This window comes from Lacerta agilis, chromosome 7 (assembly GCF_009819535.1).
Source record: "Lacerta agilis isolate rLacAgi1 chromosome 7, rLacAgi1.pri, whole genome shotgun sequence".
In the NCBI taxonomy this organism is placed as follows: domain Eukaryota; kingdom Metazoa; phylum Chordata; class Lepidosauria; order Squamata; family Lacertidae; genus Lacerta; species Lacerta agilis.
Window position 1 is genome coordinate 42,102,784 of NC_046318.1, and position 17,922 is coordinate 42,120,705.

General features: G+C 41.0%; 1 protein-coding gene across 12 annotated transcripts in view; it reads left to right on the forward strand.

Annotated features, from left to right (window-relative positions):
• Nucleotides 1–17,922, forward strand: part of GREB1L (GREB1 like retinoic acid receptor coactivator) — a 157,823-nt gene that overhangs the window by 78,560 nt on the left and 61,341 nt on the right. For 8 of the 12 annotated variants that reach the window (XM_033155008.1, XM_033155010.1, XM_033155011.1 and 5 more), the window contains 3 exons: nt 9,280–9,453; nt 9,602–9,799; nt 15,805–15,981. In XM_033155008.1, coding sequence (XP_033010899.1) covers nt 9,280–9,453; nt 9,602–9,799; nt 15,805–15,981 — 549 coding nt within the window. The remainder of the gene's footprint in view (nt 1–9,279; nt 9,454–9,601; nt 9,800–15,804; nt 15,982–17,922) is intronic. The other 4 variants (XM_033155009.1, XM_033155014.1, XM_033155018.1 and 1 more) reach the window with 2 other exon arrangements.

Here is a 17,922-nt window from a genome sequence, read left to right on the forward strand (position 1 = left end):
CATTATTTGACATGCAAGAGTAAGGCAACACTCGATGCAAATGGTCAGTCTTTACTACATTACTAAAAGGCTACAGCATGCAAGCCAGAAATCCCTATGTTGATGATAGAGCAGCACTAATTTATCACATGGCATTCTTATTTACATTATATGCTATGAATGTGTGCATGATTTGTGGGGGTACAGAGGAGGGCTGCAAAGAGCCGTTGTCTGAGGAAGGGTTGGGGCTTGGGAAGAGTCCCAAAGACCAGAGAGAAGGGTCACATTCACAGTCGGGACTCCCTATTCTTGCAGTATAAGTATCCACCTTTTCCTCTTCCCATTTGCCTCCGGTTTCTGTGAGTAACTAAGAGTTTTCCACAACTGAAGAAAATAAGAAGTAGATTACATGAATTAAATTAAGGACGACTTCCACTTCTTTGAAATTTCTGTGCAACAAATAATTATCAAATGTTGTAGAAGGACAATCTTATTCTAGACTTCAACCAGATCTTGCTGACTAATTGAAAACTAGGTTATGAGTGCGACATGTTTGGACATGTAAGGAGGATATGTTTGCAAAAATAGTTACATAATTGATAGCGCAGCCTATGGAGCAATTATGCACTATGCACTTGCAGTTACTTGATCAGTTAATTATAATAATTTGGCTACAGTTTTGTATAGTGCATGGGTATGTGTAAGTCTAAGGAAAATAATCATTTCCTATCATCTAGAGCAGGGATGGGGGAACATGTGGCTCTCCAGATGTTTTTGGACTATAACTTCCATAAACTCTGACCAACATGGACCAACATCTGAAGGGCTGAAGCATCCCATTCCTGGTCATGGGGAATAGCCATTGTATTATCTGCTTTATTCTCTTTGTGAAGTAAGTTTCTCATCTACTAAGCTGTGTAGTGTGGAGGGCAGGGGAGCCGTGGTCCTGGGCATGAAATTCTGAGGGGGTGCATCCAAGCACCCCTATGCAGGTGCTCGCTCCCGCACTGCCCTGGTGCAGGTGACAGAACAGCCTGTCAGGAGGCTGCCCCCATCGCCACACAGGCATGTCCTGGCGGCCCCCATCCCTCCCCTTGCCTGCCTGCCACCAGGTGTCTTTGGACCCAGAGCCTGGCCTGGCCTTCCTGCCATGCCTGCGACCCCAACAGAGGTCAGCGACCACAGAGGCTCTATGCAGGCTGGGCAGAGGGCTCTGTCTGCAATTCTTGCGCTCTCAAGGGTACATTCCTGAGGCCGGGCTGGCCTTCAGTCTGCAGGCTAGGCTGCGCTGAGCCCTGCCCCATCGCTGAATGGCCACTAGGCCAGTGCTTGCTTGCTTGCTTGCTCCTTGCTTAGCGTGCTATGCTCCCCAGACAGCAGCGGGAGCAGCCCAGGCCCATGGTGAGCAGCCACGGATGGAGGGAGGTGGGCAAGGGGCGACTCCAGAGTAGCCTGGCATAGCACGACATTCCTCTCTGCAAACTAAAACATATTTACGACATCCTGGAGCCTGTGGATCTAAAATCTGTGGCTTTTAACAATTTTAATTTGCTTGATCTCGTTTTATTGAAAAACCCATTTATAAACCAAATTCCTTTTGGAGGAGTTCATTATTTTAGTTTTATCATAGTTGTTGAAACACTGTTTGGTTTGCTAACGCAAGAAGTTGAAATGTCTTGCAATAGCCTTTTCAGGCCAAGCCACATCCTTGAGAGCAAGACTGCATGATGAGCATGTTAGTAGGGGTTTAGATGCAATTTTAGGAGGAGCAACCACTACAGGAGCTGGCACTAGATCATTAGTATGCAAATTAAAAAGGCTCTGTGCCAGTATAGAGCCTTGTGCCCTGGGGTGGCCACATGCCCATCTATGCCACAACAAACCTGAAGTGAAATTTCAGTATAAAGCTTTTTAATTAAAAGAAGAGCTGCCTTTTATCCATGGTGGTAGGTGCCAGTTGAGCCCACATTTTTTTCACAGTGTATTGTAGCAAAGCAGATTTCAGGTCAGATTTCAGGTCAATAAACCTTCTGCATAATTGGCTCCTAATGCGTCTAGGACAGGGGTTCCCAAACTGTTCCCAAACTGAGCTTCATTCAAGTGCTCCACAGCATGTCTGTAAAAATACAGTGTGTTGCAAACTACAACAATCACAGGAATCATCAAGTGGTCCACCAAGAGCCTTCTTCAGATACATGCACACAAAAGCTCATACCAATAACAAACTTAGTTGGTCTCTAAGGTGCTACTGGAAGGAATTTTCAAGTGATGTTGATGGGGAGTCAAAGGAGCACTGGTCTAGAATATTTGGGGTAGGGTTACCATATTTCAAATAGTGAAAATCTGGACACAAAAGTATTTTTTATTCTTCTTCACACTTCCGGCATGGGTTGCCATATGTCCGGGATTTCCTCCCAGACGCTGTCTACAAGGGCCGAATACCGGCTCTGTCCAGGAAATTCTTGATCTCTATTAACTGTTAGATTTAAGAAGTTGTTGTGGGGGTGAAACATTACCTGTTGTAAGATCCCATAGGGCAAACTTCTCACTTTAAGCCTTATGGCCATGAAGATTGCTAATCCTCTAGTATGTATTAATTAAATTTGTATCCCACCCTTCCTCAGTTCCCAGGATTCTTTCCGGGGAATGCCATGCACTTTAAATGTATGGCGTGTACGCAACCCAGCTGCCACACTACCTTGGGTCCATTTGGGGACTGTTAGAGCTCCCATTATTTCTGGCAAGCCTTGAGGGTTTCTGCCATTGGTACTTTGCGTGAGAAAACACTGGTCCCACTACCAAACATGTGCTATTACTGCATGCTCTTTGTGTGTGGTGGCAGCACATATATATGTATTCATGATGATGTAAAGCATATGATATATTTTTTTAATCCTCATATTGGTGCTATTCCCCCCCCCCCGCATTTATGTTCACGTTTTTAACATCACTGGAAGATGCTGTGTAGAAAAGAAAGGTGCATGCAGCAGTAATCCAAAATGATTTCGCTTCTATATTATGAGATAATAATTATCCCCCCCCCTCACATTTTATGAGGGGTTCATTTTATTTCAAATTCCTCACCAGTTTATGTCAACAGTTTTCTGGACTTGACTTTTTGACACTATGTAAAACAAAATGTGTCATCCTCAGACATCTGGCAAGTGTTGAGCAAGTTTATTTGAAAGCAATTCTTATTTATTTCAGGAAGACTCATTTATAAGCAAATGAGTTATTTATAAGCAAAGGATATCAAGATCATAGCTGAAAAATCGGGGGGGGAGCATGTCCTAATCATGGAACATCAAGAATATCTCTTGGTTGGAAAGACAAATAATAATTGGAAACGTACAGTATGTATTCATTTCTAATTACATACATTAAAACTTCAGGTAAGTGTTATTTTCCAAAATGTTTTTAGCAACTGTTTTCCCTGACTACTGTATAAATGGTAAGGTTACACATAGAATAGAAAGGATGGTAAAATCAAACGAGAAGTATCTACTTTGCTGATTTGCTGTGTCCCTTGGAAAGAACTTGGGCCTTTAAAAAAAAGGTGGCAAATGTTCTATCACATTTAACACTCTTAAAAAGAGTCCAGCATTTAACTTAGAGAAGAACAAATGGTAGCAAACAAGTCTATTGGTAAAGGCAGGGGCGAAGGAAGGGGGGTGCGGTGCGGCCGAACCGCCCCGGGTGTCACCACTGAGGGGGGTGACAAAATGTCGGGTGGCATTCACTGCGGGGCCTGCAGCGTGATGCGGTGACATGGGCACCCTCAGGCTCCACGCTGCCCCAGTCTGCCCACTGCCTCCCCCCAGCTGTAGGGCGACTGAGTGGGAGGAGGCAGGCAGGCTCCTTGGAGGCCCCTCAGAGCATCCTGCCCCAGCTCACCCTGCCCCCATGGATGGCTGACCCCTCCCCCCTGGTCGGCTGGCCCCACCCCTGGGTGCAGGGCACATGCGCAGCCCCAGGCGCCCAATCAGCCTACTCCGCCGCTGTGTAAAGGGTTACATTTCAAAACTTAAAAGCATTAATTAATCAAATAATATATATACCTGCTGCTTGTCCTTCTCTATAACTTGATAGGATCTACTATGAGCCAAAGGGTTCTGTTGAATTTATACTGCTTGTTCCATTTGGAACAAATTTACTTGTTTTATACTTGTGATTGTTTTATTCAGTTTTACAATAAATAAATGCATAAAATAAAAACTTGTGGTCATTTTAATGAAAACTTTATTTCAAAATATTTATAGGCTGCCTTTCTGAGAAATGCTTTCAAGGAGAATTAAACCTGGGTGGATCTCCTAAAACAGGCATGTCCAAAGTGCGGTCCGGGGTCTGGTTTAAAACGCCCCCCCCCACGCAATTTTGAAAAATCAATGTGTTGCGGCCCCCGAGCGCCTGCCTACTGCTCTACTTGAAGGAATGTTAGAGGCGGGCGGGCCGGGCTGCGATTGGTGCGTCTCTGGTGGCAGCGCTGCATGATTGGTCGTGGGTTTCGCTCGCCAGAACCACCGGCTGCAGCTGCTGTCTGAGGGGAGGGGCTTGGCTAAAAGAAAAAGGAGATGCCAGAGGAGAGGCAGGCTGAGAGAGGGAGTTCCGCGGGGAGCCGCAGGAAGAGGACTGGAGCAGCCTCCGCCCAGAAGCACCTCTCTCTCTCTCTTCCTCTCAGCGCGGCCAGCGATCCTGGCCCATTTCGGAGGGCGCGCAATGGCGCCCCAGGGCAAGATCCTTGTGGGGCCTTGCAACGTGGCCTCGACCCACTTGAATCCCCTCGCTCCCGCCCTCGCTCCCTCCCTCCCTCCCTCTGTATCTGCCACCCTCTCCCAGCTGTCTCCACCCTGCGCTCCCCATCCCATCTCAGCTGTTGCTGTCACTGCCAACGTTGCAAATCTAAAGGAGATTGGGCAGGGGTGGTGGGGCAAAAGTTGCAACAGCCCCCTCCTCACTTTCCATATAGGTTTTTTTTTTGGGGGGGGGGGTCTCTGGAATCTTGTGAAGCACAATGTTTTCTCGTTTTTCTTCCACCCACCTCCCCTTCTCGTTTAATCTCATCACTTATTCTTCTCCACCCCGTATCTTCTCTCCTCGGATTTGGCACTATATATATGTGTGTGTGTGTGTGTGTTTGTGTTTGTGTGTTTGCCATATGTGTGTGTGGCACACACATACAGACACATATATACTGTCTTTCCCCCAGCAATGGAGAGGAAAGTGCTTTTAAGGAGAGAGGGATGAAAAAGGGGGAGACAAACACAAACACTTCCTTTAATTTTTTTTTTTTTGCTGATTTGTTTACTACCCTCATCAAGAGGTTTGTGCCAACTTGGTGTTATGTTCCTGTTCATATTTTTTGAACTTAAAAATTGACAGACAAGCTTTATTACCAATAATATGTAATGTACTTTACAATGTTTTTAACATATATTTCAGCTTTCTGGATCCCCCCTCCCCAATCTGGCTTTCAGATATGAAAGGCAGAGTGATTTAACACCTGTTTAGATTTGTCATCCATGTGACGAAATCAAAAGTATGCCGTTTGCAATAAACTTTGCATAAAACAGTTAATTTGCATTTAATTTATCTGTGTGTATCTGAAGAAGCGTGCATGCACACGAAAGCTCATACCGAGAACAAACTTAGTTGGTCTCTAAGGTGCTACTGGAAGGAATTTTTTTATTTTTTATTTTGTTTTGCATTTAATTTAATTTGTCTTTGTTTTGCATTTAATTTTAATGGTTCAAAGAACATCAGGCAAAATGGTCGGCTCTCACGCATGTTCACTTCATCAAATCTGGCTCTCTTTGAAAAAAGTTTGGACACCACTGTCCTAAAACAAAGGCCCAGGGTAAGGAGGGGCGACTTCAGCATATGGTAAAAGCTGTGCAATGAAGATGCCAGACATCTGGGGAGGGAGTTCCACAACTTAGAGACTGTCACAGAGCATGCCCTCTCTTGGGCGCTATTCCCCATACTTCTGAAGGTTGTGGAACTATCAAGAGTAATCCCTTTTAAGTGTTAGCTGTTTAAAAATTATATTATGCTGGTTTGATTAGGTCTCTTACTATGGCTCATTTTATCATTTATTTTTCTTGTACTGTAGGATGGTACTGTATAGAAGCTTACTCCATGAGGATAGTTGCCCTTAAATGCAGTTTGTAAATCTTCTAAATCATTAAGTCAAAAAAGTAATTTTCAAAATTTGTTACCAGAAACTGGCACATTATAGGGTTTTGGTTTTTCTTAATAAAGTGGTTAGACAGAAGCATGGTGGAGAGCTTTATTGAGTTATCAGCATGTAATCTAAAAAAAATGAACATTTATTTTGAGAGTCACTGTCCCTCTGAGTACCAGCTCCTGAGGACAAGCAAGACTAATACGATTATGGCCTGCTAGAGAACTCCCCAGAGCCTTCTGTCAGGCTAATGCTGGAGATGGATATCTGGGCTAGAGGGACCTATGATGTGAGCCAGTGAAGTGGTTCTTTTGTTTTTATTGGTAAAGGTTTCATACACAGATGACTCTCTGCAAAGTAGGGTTCACTGGGGTTTCTGAAAGGTTGTGGATCTCTGTGTGATGCAAGCTCAGTTGCATACATCCAGGATGAGTGCAGTACATTGCACCCCCTGAACTTTTGTCCAATCTGCTGCCACCCCCACTGCTTTTTATTGCCCTGAACTCTGTTTCCCCTCCTCGGAATTACTGCTGTGGTGGTAGCAGATGCAGCACTCCTCTTTTTCTTCCTTGGCTTACATTTTAGCTTGTTGTCTCTTTTACTGCTGCTTCAAAAGCAGGCAGAACCCAACTTGCACTGTCCACATTCACACTGCACTTTTAAAGCATTGTGATACCACTTAAAACAGTGATAGTTTCCCCCAAAGAATTATGGGAATAGTAGTTTAAGGGTGCTGAGAGTTGTAAGGAGACCCCTATTCCCCTTCCAGAGCTACCGTTCCTGTAATATTTTAACAATCAATCCTTCATGACAGGGAACTCTTAACAATTGTAGCTTTGTGAAGGGAATAGGGGCCCCCTAACAACTCTCAGCACCCTTAACAAACTACAGCTCCCAGAATTCTTTGGGGGAAGTCAATACTGTTTAAAGTAGCATCGTAGAGCTTTCAGTGTTTTCTGTTAATGTGGCCATTATGTTGCAGTGTTGGTGGTGAGGAGTGTGTGTGTGTGTGTGTTTCCCTCAGAACAGGGAATTCCAGACACACATTGCCTGAAGCTTGGACCTCAGTTTGCCTAATGGAAGGACTGAGCCTCAAGTTAGAACTTAAATGGTGTGCGAGAAGCATGTGGGAATCATACCGAGGATTTAGGATCTGGGAAGCTGGGGAAGAATTAATACTTCAGGTGTAGATGCCAGGCAGGTGGATCTGTAAGGTTTGTTGGTTTTCACAAGGCATAGAAAATCATCGTAAACTCTGATCACCGTTGCATTAAGCTGGATACAAGATTATTGTTGTACATGATAGAACAGTGTACTTTCTGTGATACTGAAGACTAAGGCTAACCTAAGTCTGCTGGGGGTGAAAAGATGACCCACCCATGTTATTTGATAATCCTGTGTCTGATTAAAACAAATGGTTCTTGCCTTGGCAGTCTGGCAGAGCACTTGGGGGAAAAACTTGCCTGAGGTTTACAGTTACAGTATTTTGCTGGAATAAGAATAGTATATTTCAGTAGATGAATCAGATGTTAATAAATTGTTTTCAGTCAGTATGTTGTCATCTCTAGTAACATTGTAAAGACTTACTAGGCTTTACCTATTAATTATCAAGGAGGTGCTGTAGATCCTATCTTCAAAGTTGGCTATTTAGAAATGCAAAGCAAGCTGTTTTGTAAAGTCGAAGCCTTCATGGAACGTTTTAATGGAAGGCTATCAGATACAAGTTATTGCATAAATCCTTTATGTGTGTATATATACACATCAAAATCCATAATTCATGTTGCTTTCTTAGTACCATGAAAGAATGATATGTATAGTTAAATTTTTTTCCCTTGGATTTAAATTTAGTCTTTTCTTATCTTCCTGATACAGTTGTAGCCAAAACATTAACAGTCTGCATTCCACTTAGATCTTTGAAAAAACAACAAAAGCATTCCTATTCCAAAGTTGCTGAATGTTTAATATAGTAATGGCAAGTTCAGCAGAAAAACCAGCCTAAACTAAGTTATTTAAAAATTTTCAAGTTACCGGTAAGCAGGTGCTTGTAGCACTTCTGTTAAAATAAACTAAATTCTCATGATCATGTCCAGAATTACTAGCAAGCCAATGCCTTAACACCAATTTTCCTAAGTTTAGATGATAATTAGAGCAGTGCAGGAATCAGTTTTAGGCCACTATCTATGTATTTCATTTTAATTCACTGATTGTCTCTGCTTCAAAACAGTAAGAACCCAGCAAGCACATGTTTGCTGCCTTCTGTGCTTAGACCTGATTTAGCTCACTTTGCATGACATTGTGCCTACCCTTAATGCATATTTTCAAAGTCGATCAGGTAATATTAATGGGCAGGAACTTCAAAAAATACAGATCCCTGGGTTAAGATACTGGCTGTATAAATTGGCTCTGCACTGGGAGTTGTCTGACAATCTATCTTAAAAAAAACACCAAGAAGTGCTCCTGAAATACATTGTTTTCACTATTTAACCTTGAATGTATCTATAAGCTTCCTATTCAGACAGGCCTTTGGAAACAAAGGGGCAGATGATGTTGCCCACTGAGCTGCTATCAGGGCAAACTGTGTTTGTATGCTGGTTTTAAATGTGTGTGTCGTTGCATTTTAACTGTTGTTGTTAACTTATTTGGCTTTTGTTACTTGGTATTCTTTCTTATGTTTTTAAAGGTTGTGCGCTGCCTTGAATCCCAGTTTGGGAGAAAGGCGGGATATAAATACATAAAATAAAATAAATAAGATAAAGCTGGCCTTGATCTTTTGCTGAACACCCCCTCTACCCCAGATGAAATTGGAAGTGGCAGTTTTCTTTTCTTTCTTTTTTACATGGAGACTGATGTACAAGCCGATATATTGCAGCACTTTTCAGTGACAGGAAGAACTCTATCAGTGAAAGGCAGATTGGCAGACTTGAACGAAAACAAGAACAGTCCGTGCTTTCCATTATGTTGTTTTTATGGTTTTCTTTGCCACTGCTAATATTTTATCCTTCATGTGTGCGCTATGCAAAACATTTGTTCATTCATCACGTCTTGTTTCCTATAATGCTGGGATGTGTGTCTGCATATTTAACCCTAAATCTCTTACCAACCCTTTAAATTTGTTTTTCAGAACATGGGGAATTCGTATGCAGGGCAACTGAAATCTGCCCGTTTTGAAGAAGCCCTGCATAACTCGATAGAGGCCTCTCTAAGATGCAATAGTGTGGTTCCTCGCCCCATCTTCTCTCAGCTGTATCTGGACCCTGACCAGCCTGCTATTTTGCCGGAAGGTAACCAAGCAAGTATGGCATATTTTAATTGCCCTTCTTATCCTAGATAAAATGTTGTATATTTTTCATTGAAAGTAACTGCCTAAATATTTTTTCCACTGTCACTTACATGCAGGCCTCTTGTCTTTTCTTTTTTTTTAAAAAAAATAATGCTTTCTAGACGTTAAACCAAAAGTGGAAGAGCTGGACAAAGAATTGATGCAACGTTACACCCAGAATGGAATTTTGGATTTTTCCACTAGCCAAACAATTAATGAAATGGAAGAAGATGAGGAGGATGAAGACATGTCTGATTCCAATAGTCCACCAATCCCATATGCACAAAAACCTGCCCCAGAAGGGTCTTGCACTACTGATGGTTGGTTTAAGCCTTACTTATCTAAGACTTAACTTGAATTAGAATGTTTCTTTTGCAAAAGGCTACACATAGGCAGTTACGATAGCATTAATGTATAACATTTTCCCAAAGGATAGCCATATTAGTCTGTTACAGCAAAAGCAACAGAGTTGTGTGTCATCTTGGAGTTAGCAATGCAATTATGTAAATGTCTACTTCAAAGTTCTACTGAGTTCAACAGGCTTACTCCTGGGTAAATAGATATAGGATTTCCATCTTACATAATAATTTTCTTAGTCTTCAAGTTGCCACAAAACACTGAATTGCATTCTGTGCTCGGTTACATGTCCGTTGCTTTCCATTCAGACTGAATGAGCTTTTGTTGTATGTAAAGTAGATGCAAAATGTTTCGATCTTTTTGTAATTTGAATTGCAAACAATAATTGTGGCAGTTAACATTGTTGTATTGCTTGAGGGTATTTTAGTGTCCATAGCAGCAGGGGCAGCCTCCCCATGAGGCAAGTTGAGGTGGCAGGATCTGCAGGTGGAGCAAATCAGTTTCCAAGGAATGTATTGCTATTTAAATCCAAAATTTTATATTAAAACTGGGAAATGCTTTAACAAGAAGACTTTAATAGGCTATAGTGAGCATTTGTAATATTCCTATAAAATTATAAATGAAATTAATATCTATAAACAGCTTCTTTTTAACCAAGGCTGCCTTAGTTTGTGGCTTTCTGGAGTGTTGCAATAAGATGTGGGCAAATGCTGTTGTTGTTTTTTACCTTACCCACACACCTTTGTTTAGTTTCCCATCACCTTTAATAGCTGCTGGTTTCATGATTAGTATCCTTAACAGAGCAACCAGGATACGTGTCAAGCACAAATAAAACTAGTCAAGTTGTTTGGTTGTTCCTGCACTGTGTGAGAGCTGACACCTTAATTTCAGCACCAATTAGGTAGCCAGGTATTTAATACCTGATCAGCTGCTGTGAAGTTAAAAGTGGAAGAGACTGTGAATTGCAATTCTTATGCAGATCTTGGTGGGTAATTTCTTATGCCTTATCTTAAAGCAGCACAATAACAGGTCTGTACCCCACAGAGGGAATGTTAATTGTTAGCGTTAAGAAAAGAGTGGAGAAAGGGATGCAATCTTTGCTTTACACAGCATCAGTGCTTTTGTTTTATTTTCACAGCTGTGTTGGCCAAACTCCTTTCTTTTTAGCATATGAGTTCTGTGAGGTTTCTATTTTATTTTAGATGAGATGAGGTGATTGTAGAATGTAGCCTCCCATTGGCTAAAAAACAGTCACTGACATTTTTTGGAAAGACAGAAATATTTTAGCAATTTGTTCATTCTTAATGTCTTTATCGTTTTGCTTTATCATTAACTAGTTGCTTTGCATTACTGAAGTGTTCAGCAAACTTTTCCATTGTGTTTTCTCAAGGCTTGGGGAAATAACACTCATGTTTGCAAAATGCACTTAGTATTTCAGTGCTCCACACCGGAGGCAAAGATTCATACATTGAATGGTGACTCCTTGAAATTTACATAAGGTGCTACTTCACTTCATCATCCCTTGACAAATTTTTGTGTGTGTGTCAAGTCCTTATGAAATAAGTGGCAAAGTTCAAGTACATTGTGTATTGTAAAGTGTTTAAAATAATAATAATTCCCATTTGAATACATTTATTGTAGAATTTATTGTTTTATGTTAGAGATCGCAAAGCAATATCCAAAAAGTGGGGGGCTGGGCGGGATCCTTTAAAACAAGAACAAATAATAAAATCAATATAGAAACCAGTAGTAAAATTCAAGGTATTTGACAATGGGCATGGCTGTATAATGGTAACTGTAACCACGTGGAAGTTTAATTATTCAGTTGCTTACAAGTTCATTTTAAATTCTATATTCCATGCCTTTAAAGTCGACCTACAAATGTAAGCATTCAAGAACCAATGCTTGTCTTTTCAAAAGATGTTTGTTAATGACAGTGAGGACCTTAGAGCGCTTAACCTTACATTCTGGATATCATGATTGGTCTAGTTCAGTGGCTCCCAATTAGCTAAGTACTGTGGCCCCCCTGTTTTTCAAAGATCAAGCCATGGACCCCTTACTTTTGAAAATTTTGATACCTCTATTGTAGTTTTTGTTATGTGAGTGGTGATTCAGACCCCATGCGAGGGTTTTGCAGACTTCCAGGGGTCCATGGACAACCAATTTGGAACCACTGGTCTAGTTGGTGTACATGCATTCAATGTAACCATGGATAGTATAAATGTGTATGCCCCTTGTGAATGTAAGCATGTTGCTATCAGTGAATTTTATTGGACAAAATAGGTAATAAACATCTGCTGTAGGTTACATTGTTTGCGATCTAGCAAAAATTCACTCCAGTAGCATACTCCTTAGGTCAGTGGGATTCAAATCAAACTATAGTAGTACCTCGGGTTACAGACGCTTTGGGTTACAAACTCCACTAACCAGGAAGTGGTTGCTCCAGGTTAAGAACTTTGCCCCAGGATAAGAATGGAAATTGTGCACCAGCTGTGCAGCAGCAGCAGGAGGAGGAGGGGGCCCCATTAGCGAAAACGCACCTCAGGTTAAGAACCATTTCAGCTAAGAACGGACCTCTGGAACGAATTAAGTTCTTAACCCGAGGTACCACTGTATGTCCCATCAATATCAATAGGTTTTAAGCAAGAATTTTTTAAATATATATATATATTTTAGTTTTTATTAAACCTTTTTGTGTTACAAAACAAACAGGTGAACAGAGAAAGGTTCAATTCATAGTCTTTTTCCAAGTTTGTTTCCATTTAGTGAGATACATTGTTGTCATAGATATCTTGCATTTGGGGGAATGGGGGAGGGACAATTTTTTCAGATTACAGTAAATAAATTGTAAAACAGAAAGGAAAGGTGGTTGTGTTGATCTATAAGAAAAAAATCCATGTTCATCCTAATAAAAATAGATAGCCTGGCCATAGTTTTACACACAATTTGAGATTACTCTTGTTAAACTGTGGGGGGTGTTGATTCAGTTGCCCTTGGGGCAACACCATCTGCATTTCTTTAGAAGAAAATGTAAGATTTTTCTTACTTCAGAGAAGTAGATTTGCATTCCTTAATGATTTCTTGCTTTGAGCTAACACTGACATTCCTGGTCCAAAATGCTATTGTCTTTGCTGAGACAATACCAGAAGTGCAAACAAACTCTGAGTACTTAAGGAAAATAACAATGAACTCTGCATTAAAACAACAACCACTAATGGTTTAGGTCAGCTAAAATGGGACAGGTTGCCTAGCTTCACAACTGTTCAAATGTTAACTGTTAAGAATATCATTAAATGCTGTAACTCTTATATTCTTGGGAGTTCAGAGGCCAGGTTTAAGCTTCAGCTGTAGATACAAATTAAACAGCAGCTCACATATATTTAATCTTTAATTTCTAATTATATAAATATATGTGAGCTGGTCTGAGAGCTTTTTATTGACTGCAGAGCTGAGTAAGAATGCTTTGAGTAAAGTAATAAATATTTGGTGTGTTTTCTCTTGGAATGATGCATTTAATTTGAACATGCTTGTTTTTCTTTTTATTCCACATTTCCCCTCCCTCTTACCTAAAATGTCCCAAGTAGGAAGGGATATCTATCCATTGTAAAGAGTTGCAGCATGCTGCAGTTCTGTCACTGTACCCAGTGTATTGCATGGGTGTAGGCAGATCAAGTAAATCAATAAAAATACTTACCGGTATCTAGCTAAGATTCTCTCCCCCGCCCCCCATGAAGCCTGCCCCTTATCATAAATCAGGCATAGGCAAACATGGCCCTCCAGGTGTTTTGGGACTACAACTCCCATCATCCCTGGCCACTGGTCCTGTTAGCTAGATGGGAGTTGTAGTCCCAAGACATCTGGAGAGCCGAGTTTGCCTATGCCTGTCATAAATCCTGGCTACGCCCATGGTGTATTGTCAACTGTTTTAAGTCCTGTGCTATTCTCTCTGCTGATTCTTCATGTGAAGGTTTTAATCTACCCTTAGATAAAGTAAATCTACCAATAGGGCTTCTTCTGACCAGAACTTGTTTTTCAGCTGCTTCTACCTTCTAATGGGGGTAGCAAACATCTACCCTTTAGCTGTTACTGGACTACAGCTCCCATAATCCCTGACCATTAGATTTTTCTGGTTGGAGCTGTTGAGACTTGCAATGAAAATCTAGTATTAGTAGAGTTTACACAAGTAAACATATCTTACTATTCTTTCCTAAATGGAGAAGAAATTGTTGACAAGGATGAGTTTTGGTTTTTTTTTAAACTACAAAATTAACAATACTTATTAACTGTTGTAGATGTAATAGAATAGAATCAACATTTTAAAATCATGTTGTTGTTGTTGTTGTTGTTATTTCTATTTCTTACCTACTTACCTACTCTTCGTCCAGGATAGGCTACAACAATTTAAGTATACAATATTAAAATCAGGTAAAACTACAATCAACAGAATAGTGTATATCCTAAAAAATAAACCTCAGGAAACAAAGTCCAGGGTAAAGAGGGAACATCTTCAGCATAGGCAAAAAAGGGCATAATGAAGGTGCCAGATGCACATCCATGGGGAGGTGAGATATTCCACAGGTTAGGCTTCCTCAAACTCGGGCCTCCAGATGTTTTGAGACTACAATTCCCATCGTCCCTGACCACTGGTCCTGCTAGCTAGGGATCATGGGAGTTGTAGGCCAAAAACATCTGGAGGAAGCCTGGGTTAGGGCCTTGGTCATACACAACTCTGAACTTCTGAGAGCGGTGGAAGTAGGAACAGCTCTCCTCACCCCTACTGCTGATCATAATAGCCAGAGAGTCTTTTGTGCTGATAAAAGCTTCTTGCAGACAGGTTCAGGGAGCCTTTGTTCAAATACTATGCTTAAAATACTATGCTTAAAATTCACTCAAACTACATGGCTTTAGTAATGTCAAATGTAATACCGTATTTGAACTTTCAAGAGTTAATATTCATTCAGGCAAACCCACACACCATGGAATAATGATGATAGCAAATAAGACATCAAAGCTGCTTGCTTATCACTTGTGGTATTTGTTTCCCTTATCAGTCATCTCTGGGTAATTCTGGCCTTGGCAATGCTCTTTTATAAAACATAGCAGTAATCACCAGCGGTCATTCCTACTGTAAGTCCCAACAAGAACACTGAGACAATATCTTCAGTATTATAACAGCTGTCAAAGATAACTCTGAATGTGTGCATAACTTCATTTTACTTTAGATATTTATATCCCAACTCATCGCAAAACTTTGAAGAAACTTACAATATATAAAAACATAAGAGAAGTAAATGTAAACAGCACTATAGTCAGTTTGAGTCCCTCCTCTGGAAAAATGGATTTTAAAAAATCATGTCCTTTGGAAAGATGATAGTTGCAAATAATAGATATTCAGGATTGTAACCCCAATTTATGGGAAATAAAAAGCTGGGGAAATATTTCGATATCGCTAAAATTTCCAGTAGAAATATTGGTTTAAAAGGCAAAACAAGTCTGCTTCATTGCCAGTAGCAATCACCCCACAGTTCAGTGGGTCAGACTGAATTGTAAAGGGAGAGAGAAAGGGGCCTGTACTCTTTCTGTGCGCCTGTCTTGCCTTCCTCTGAGATACACTGAGAAAACCTCACTGTTAATTTATCAACAGGTTTTTCACAAAAATGTGGAATAAAATTTAATAGCACAAATATTACTGTAATTCATGGTAGTTGCTTAACACACAAACTGCTATCTTCTGTCATAGGTCTACCTTTGTTTTACAAATTACTAATTTGTTTAGTGCCCTTTGTCCATAGACTTTAGAGGGCTTGGTGAAATATTGAACCAAGGGAGGCAATTGTTTCATGAGATCTTTTGCGTGGAGGGCGTGGCAGTATTAGGCTTAGTTGTTCTCCTTAGTTGCTCTGAGTAAGTGGAACAAGACGGCAGTAAATCACTTGTAGATATTTCATGATGTATTATTTCTTTTCAGGTTTTTGTCAAGCAGGCAAAGATTTGAGGTTAGTTTCGCTGTGTATGGAACAGATCGATATCCCAGCAGGATTCCTGTTAGTAGGAGCCAAGTCTCCAAACCTTCCTGAGCACATTCTAGTCTGTGCTGTTGACAAGAGGTTTTTGCCAGATGACCATGGAAAAAATGCACTTTTAGGTAAAAGGTTTTCATTAATTATTCTTCATGTCATGATAAACGTATAATTGACCAAGGGTTTGGGTTAATGGTAGGCTAGGCCAATTCAGTACATGGATTTCTCACCGGAATATTCATTTTCAAGCTTTTTATAAACAAAGCATGAATCCAGTTTTTCAATTTTAATATCATTAAAGCAAGGGTGGGGAGCCTCTAACCATCCAGATGTTATTAGACCAACTCCCATCAGCCCTAACCAGCATGGCCAATGGTCAGGGATGATGAGAGTTGTAGTCCACCAACATCTGGAAGACAAGAGGTTTCTTACACTTGTGTAAGATTTCCCAAATCTTGAAAATATTCTGCAGTCCTGTACCTACTTAACCTGGTTCTAAGCCCATGGAAATCAGTGGGACTGACTTTTGAGCACACATGTAAAAGATTGCCCTGATTGTTTCTCATACTTGCCATAGAAGTCCAGGTTTAAATACCATATTTTTCGCTCCATAGGGCGCACCGGACCATAGCACCTTGTTTTCAGAGGAGGAAACAAGAAAAATTTTTTTCTGGTTTTCCTCCTCTAAAAGCCCTGTTTTTTTGAGGATCAGCTAAAAGTTTTGCAGCTTTTTTGCAAAGGGAAAAGCCCTGTTTTTTTGAGGATCAGCTAAAAGTTTTGCAGCTTTTTTTGCAAAGGGAAAAGCCCTGTATTTTTTGAGGATCAGCTAAAAGTTTTGCAGCTTTTTTTGCAAAGGGAAAAGCCCTGTAGTTTTTGAGGATCAGCTAAAAGTTTTGCAGCTTTTTTTGCAAAGGGGGAAAAGCAAAGCTCCTTTTGCAAAGGGGGAAAAGCAAAGAGGAAAAGCCCCATTTTTATGGGCTCACATTTCTGCAGCTTCTAAAGGAAAGGGTGCCTTTTCTACAGTTTCCAGACAGATAATCTAATCAGCCAGTCACATGTTGCTGGGGAAACAAACAACCTCCCTCTGTAGCACATTCAACAATGGAGGCCTGGACAAGAGGGCAGGGCTGAAAGGGAGCCTGGGACTCTTATCTCTCTCCCGATCTCTTGCTGATCAGCTGCTGAACGGGGTCCTTTCAACACCCCCTTTTCTCTTTGTAAAATAAAAAGCATGATCCTCTTTTGGCCCCTGGGAAATTCAGCTCCAGGGACCACCATTCGCTCCATAAGACGCACAGATATTCCCCTTACCTTTTAGGAGGAAAAAAGTGAGTCTTATGGTGCGAAAAATACGGTAACCACTTTCTGCTTACTAGGGGCAGCAAGGAATTGCCCCCAGATGAGTATTTAAGGTCTTGGGTGGAGTTTCTGCAGGCTAGGATCAGGTTTATCAACTGAGGATAGGGGTGATTCAGTAGAGCCTATTTGTGACAGGAATGTAGAATCTGAGATAGTCCAAGGCCAGAGACAGGAATTTGGTTTGCTGGACACAGAGGGCTCTGGAGCTCTGGAGGCTCTGGAGTCTGGAACACACTGGACAAGTGTTTTGACCCCTGGGAAAGATGATGCCTGTATCATAACATAGGAGCTCCAGGTCTTCATGGCACATTGCTCAGACTGGGACATCATTTATACAGAGAAGAATTGCATGATGTTGGAATCTGGGTGGTGGTGATGCCCACTTTTTGCTGACTCAGAAACCCCCAGCTTCTAGTTTCTTGTACCTGGGGTGAGTATATTGTTGGACTGCAGCTCCCCACAAGGTGCCTACTTCAAACCATGGTTTATGAGGCTGGTTTGTTTAAACAAACCATACAAATATTAACCACAGATCGGGGTTCAGATAACATGCTAGACTCAGTTTAGTGGAAATCAGAAGCAAATACCCTTGAGCTGCTTCTCAAAGCTGTAGTGGAGAAGGAGGGTTGGGGAACCTGCAACAACAAGGTTGGCTGCCTGAACACAATTGTTTTTGTTGTTGGAAAGATTCACTGATGTATGCACAA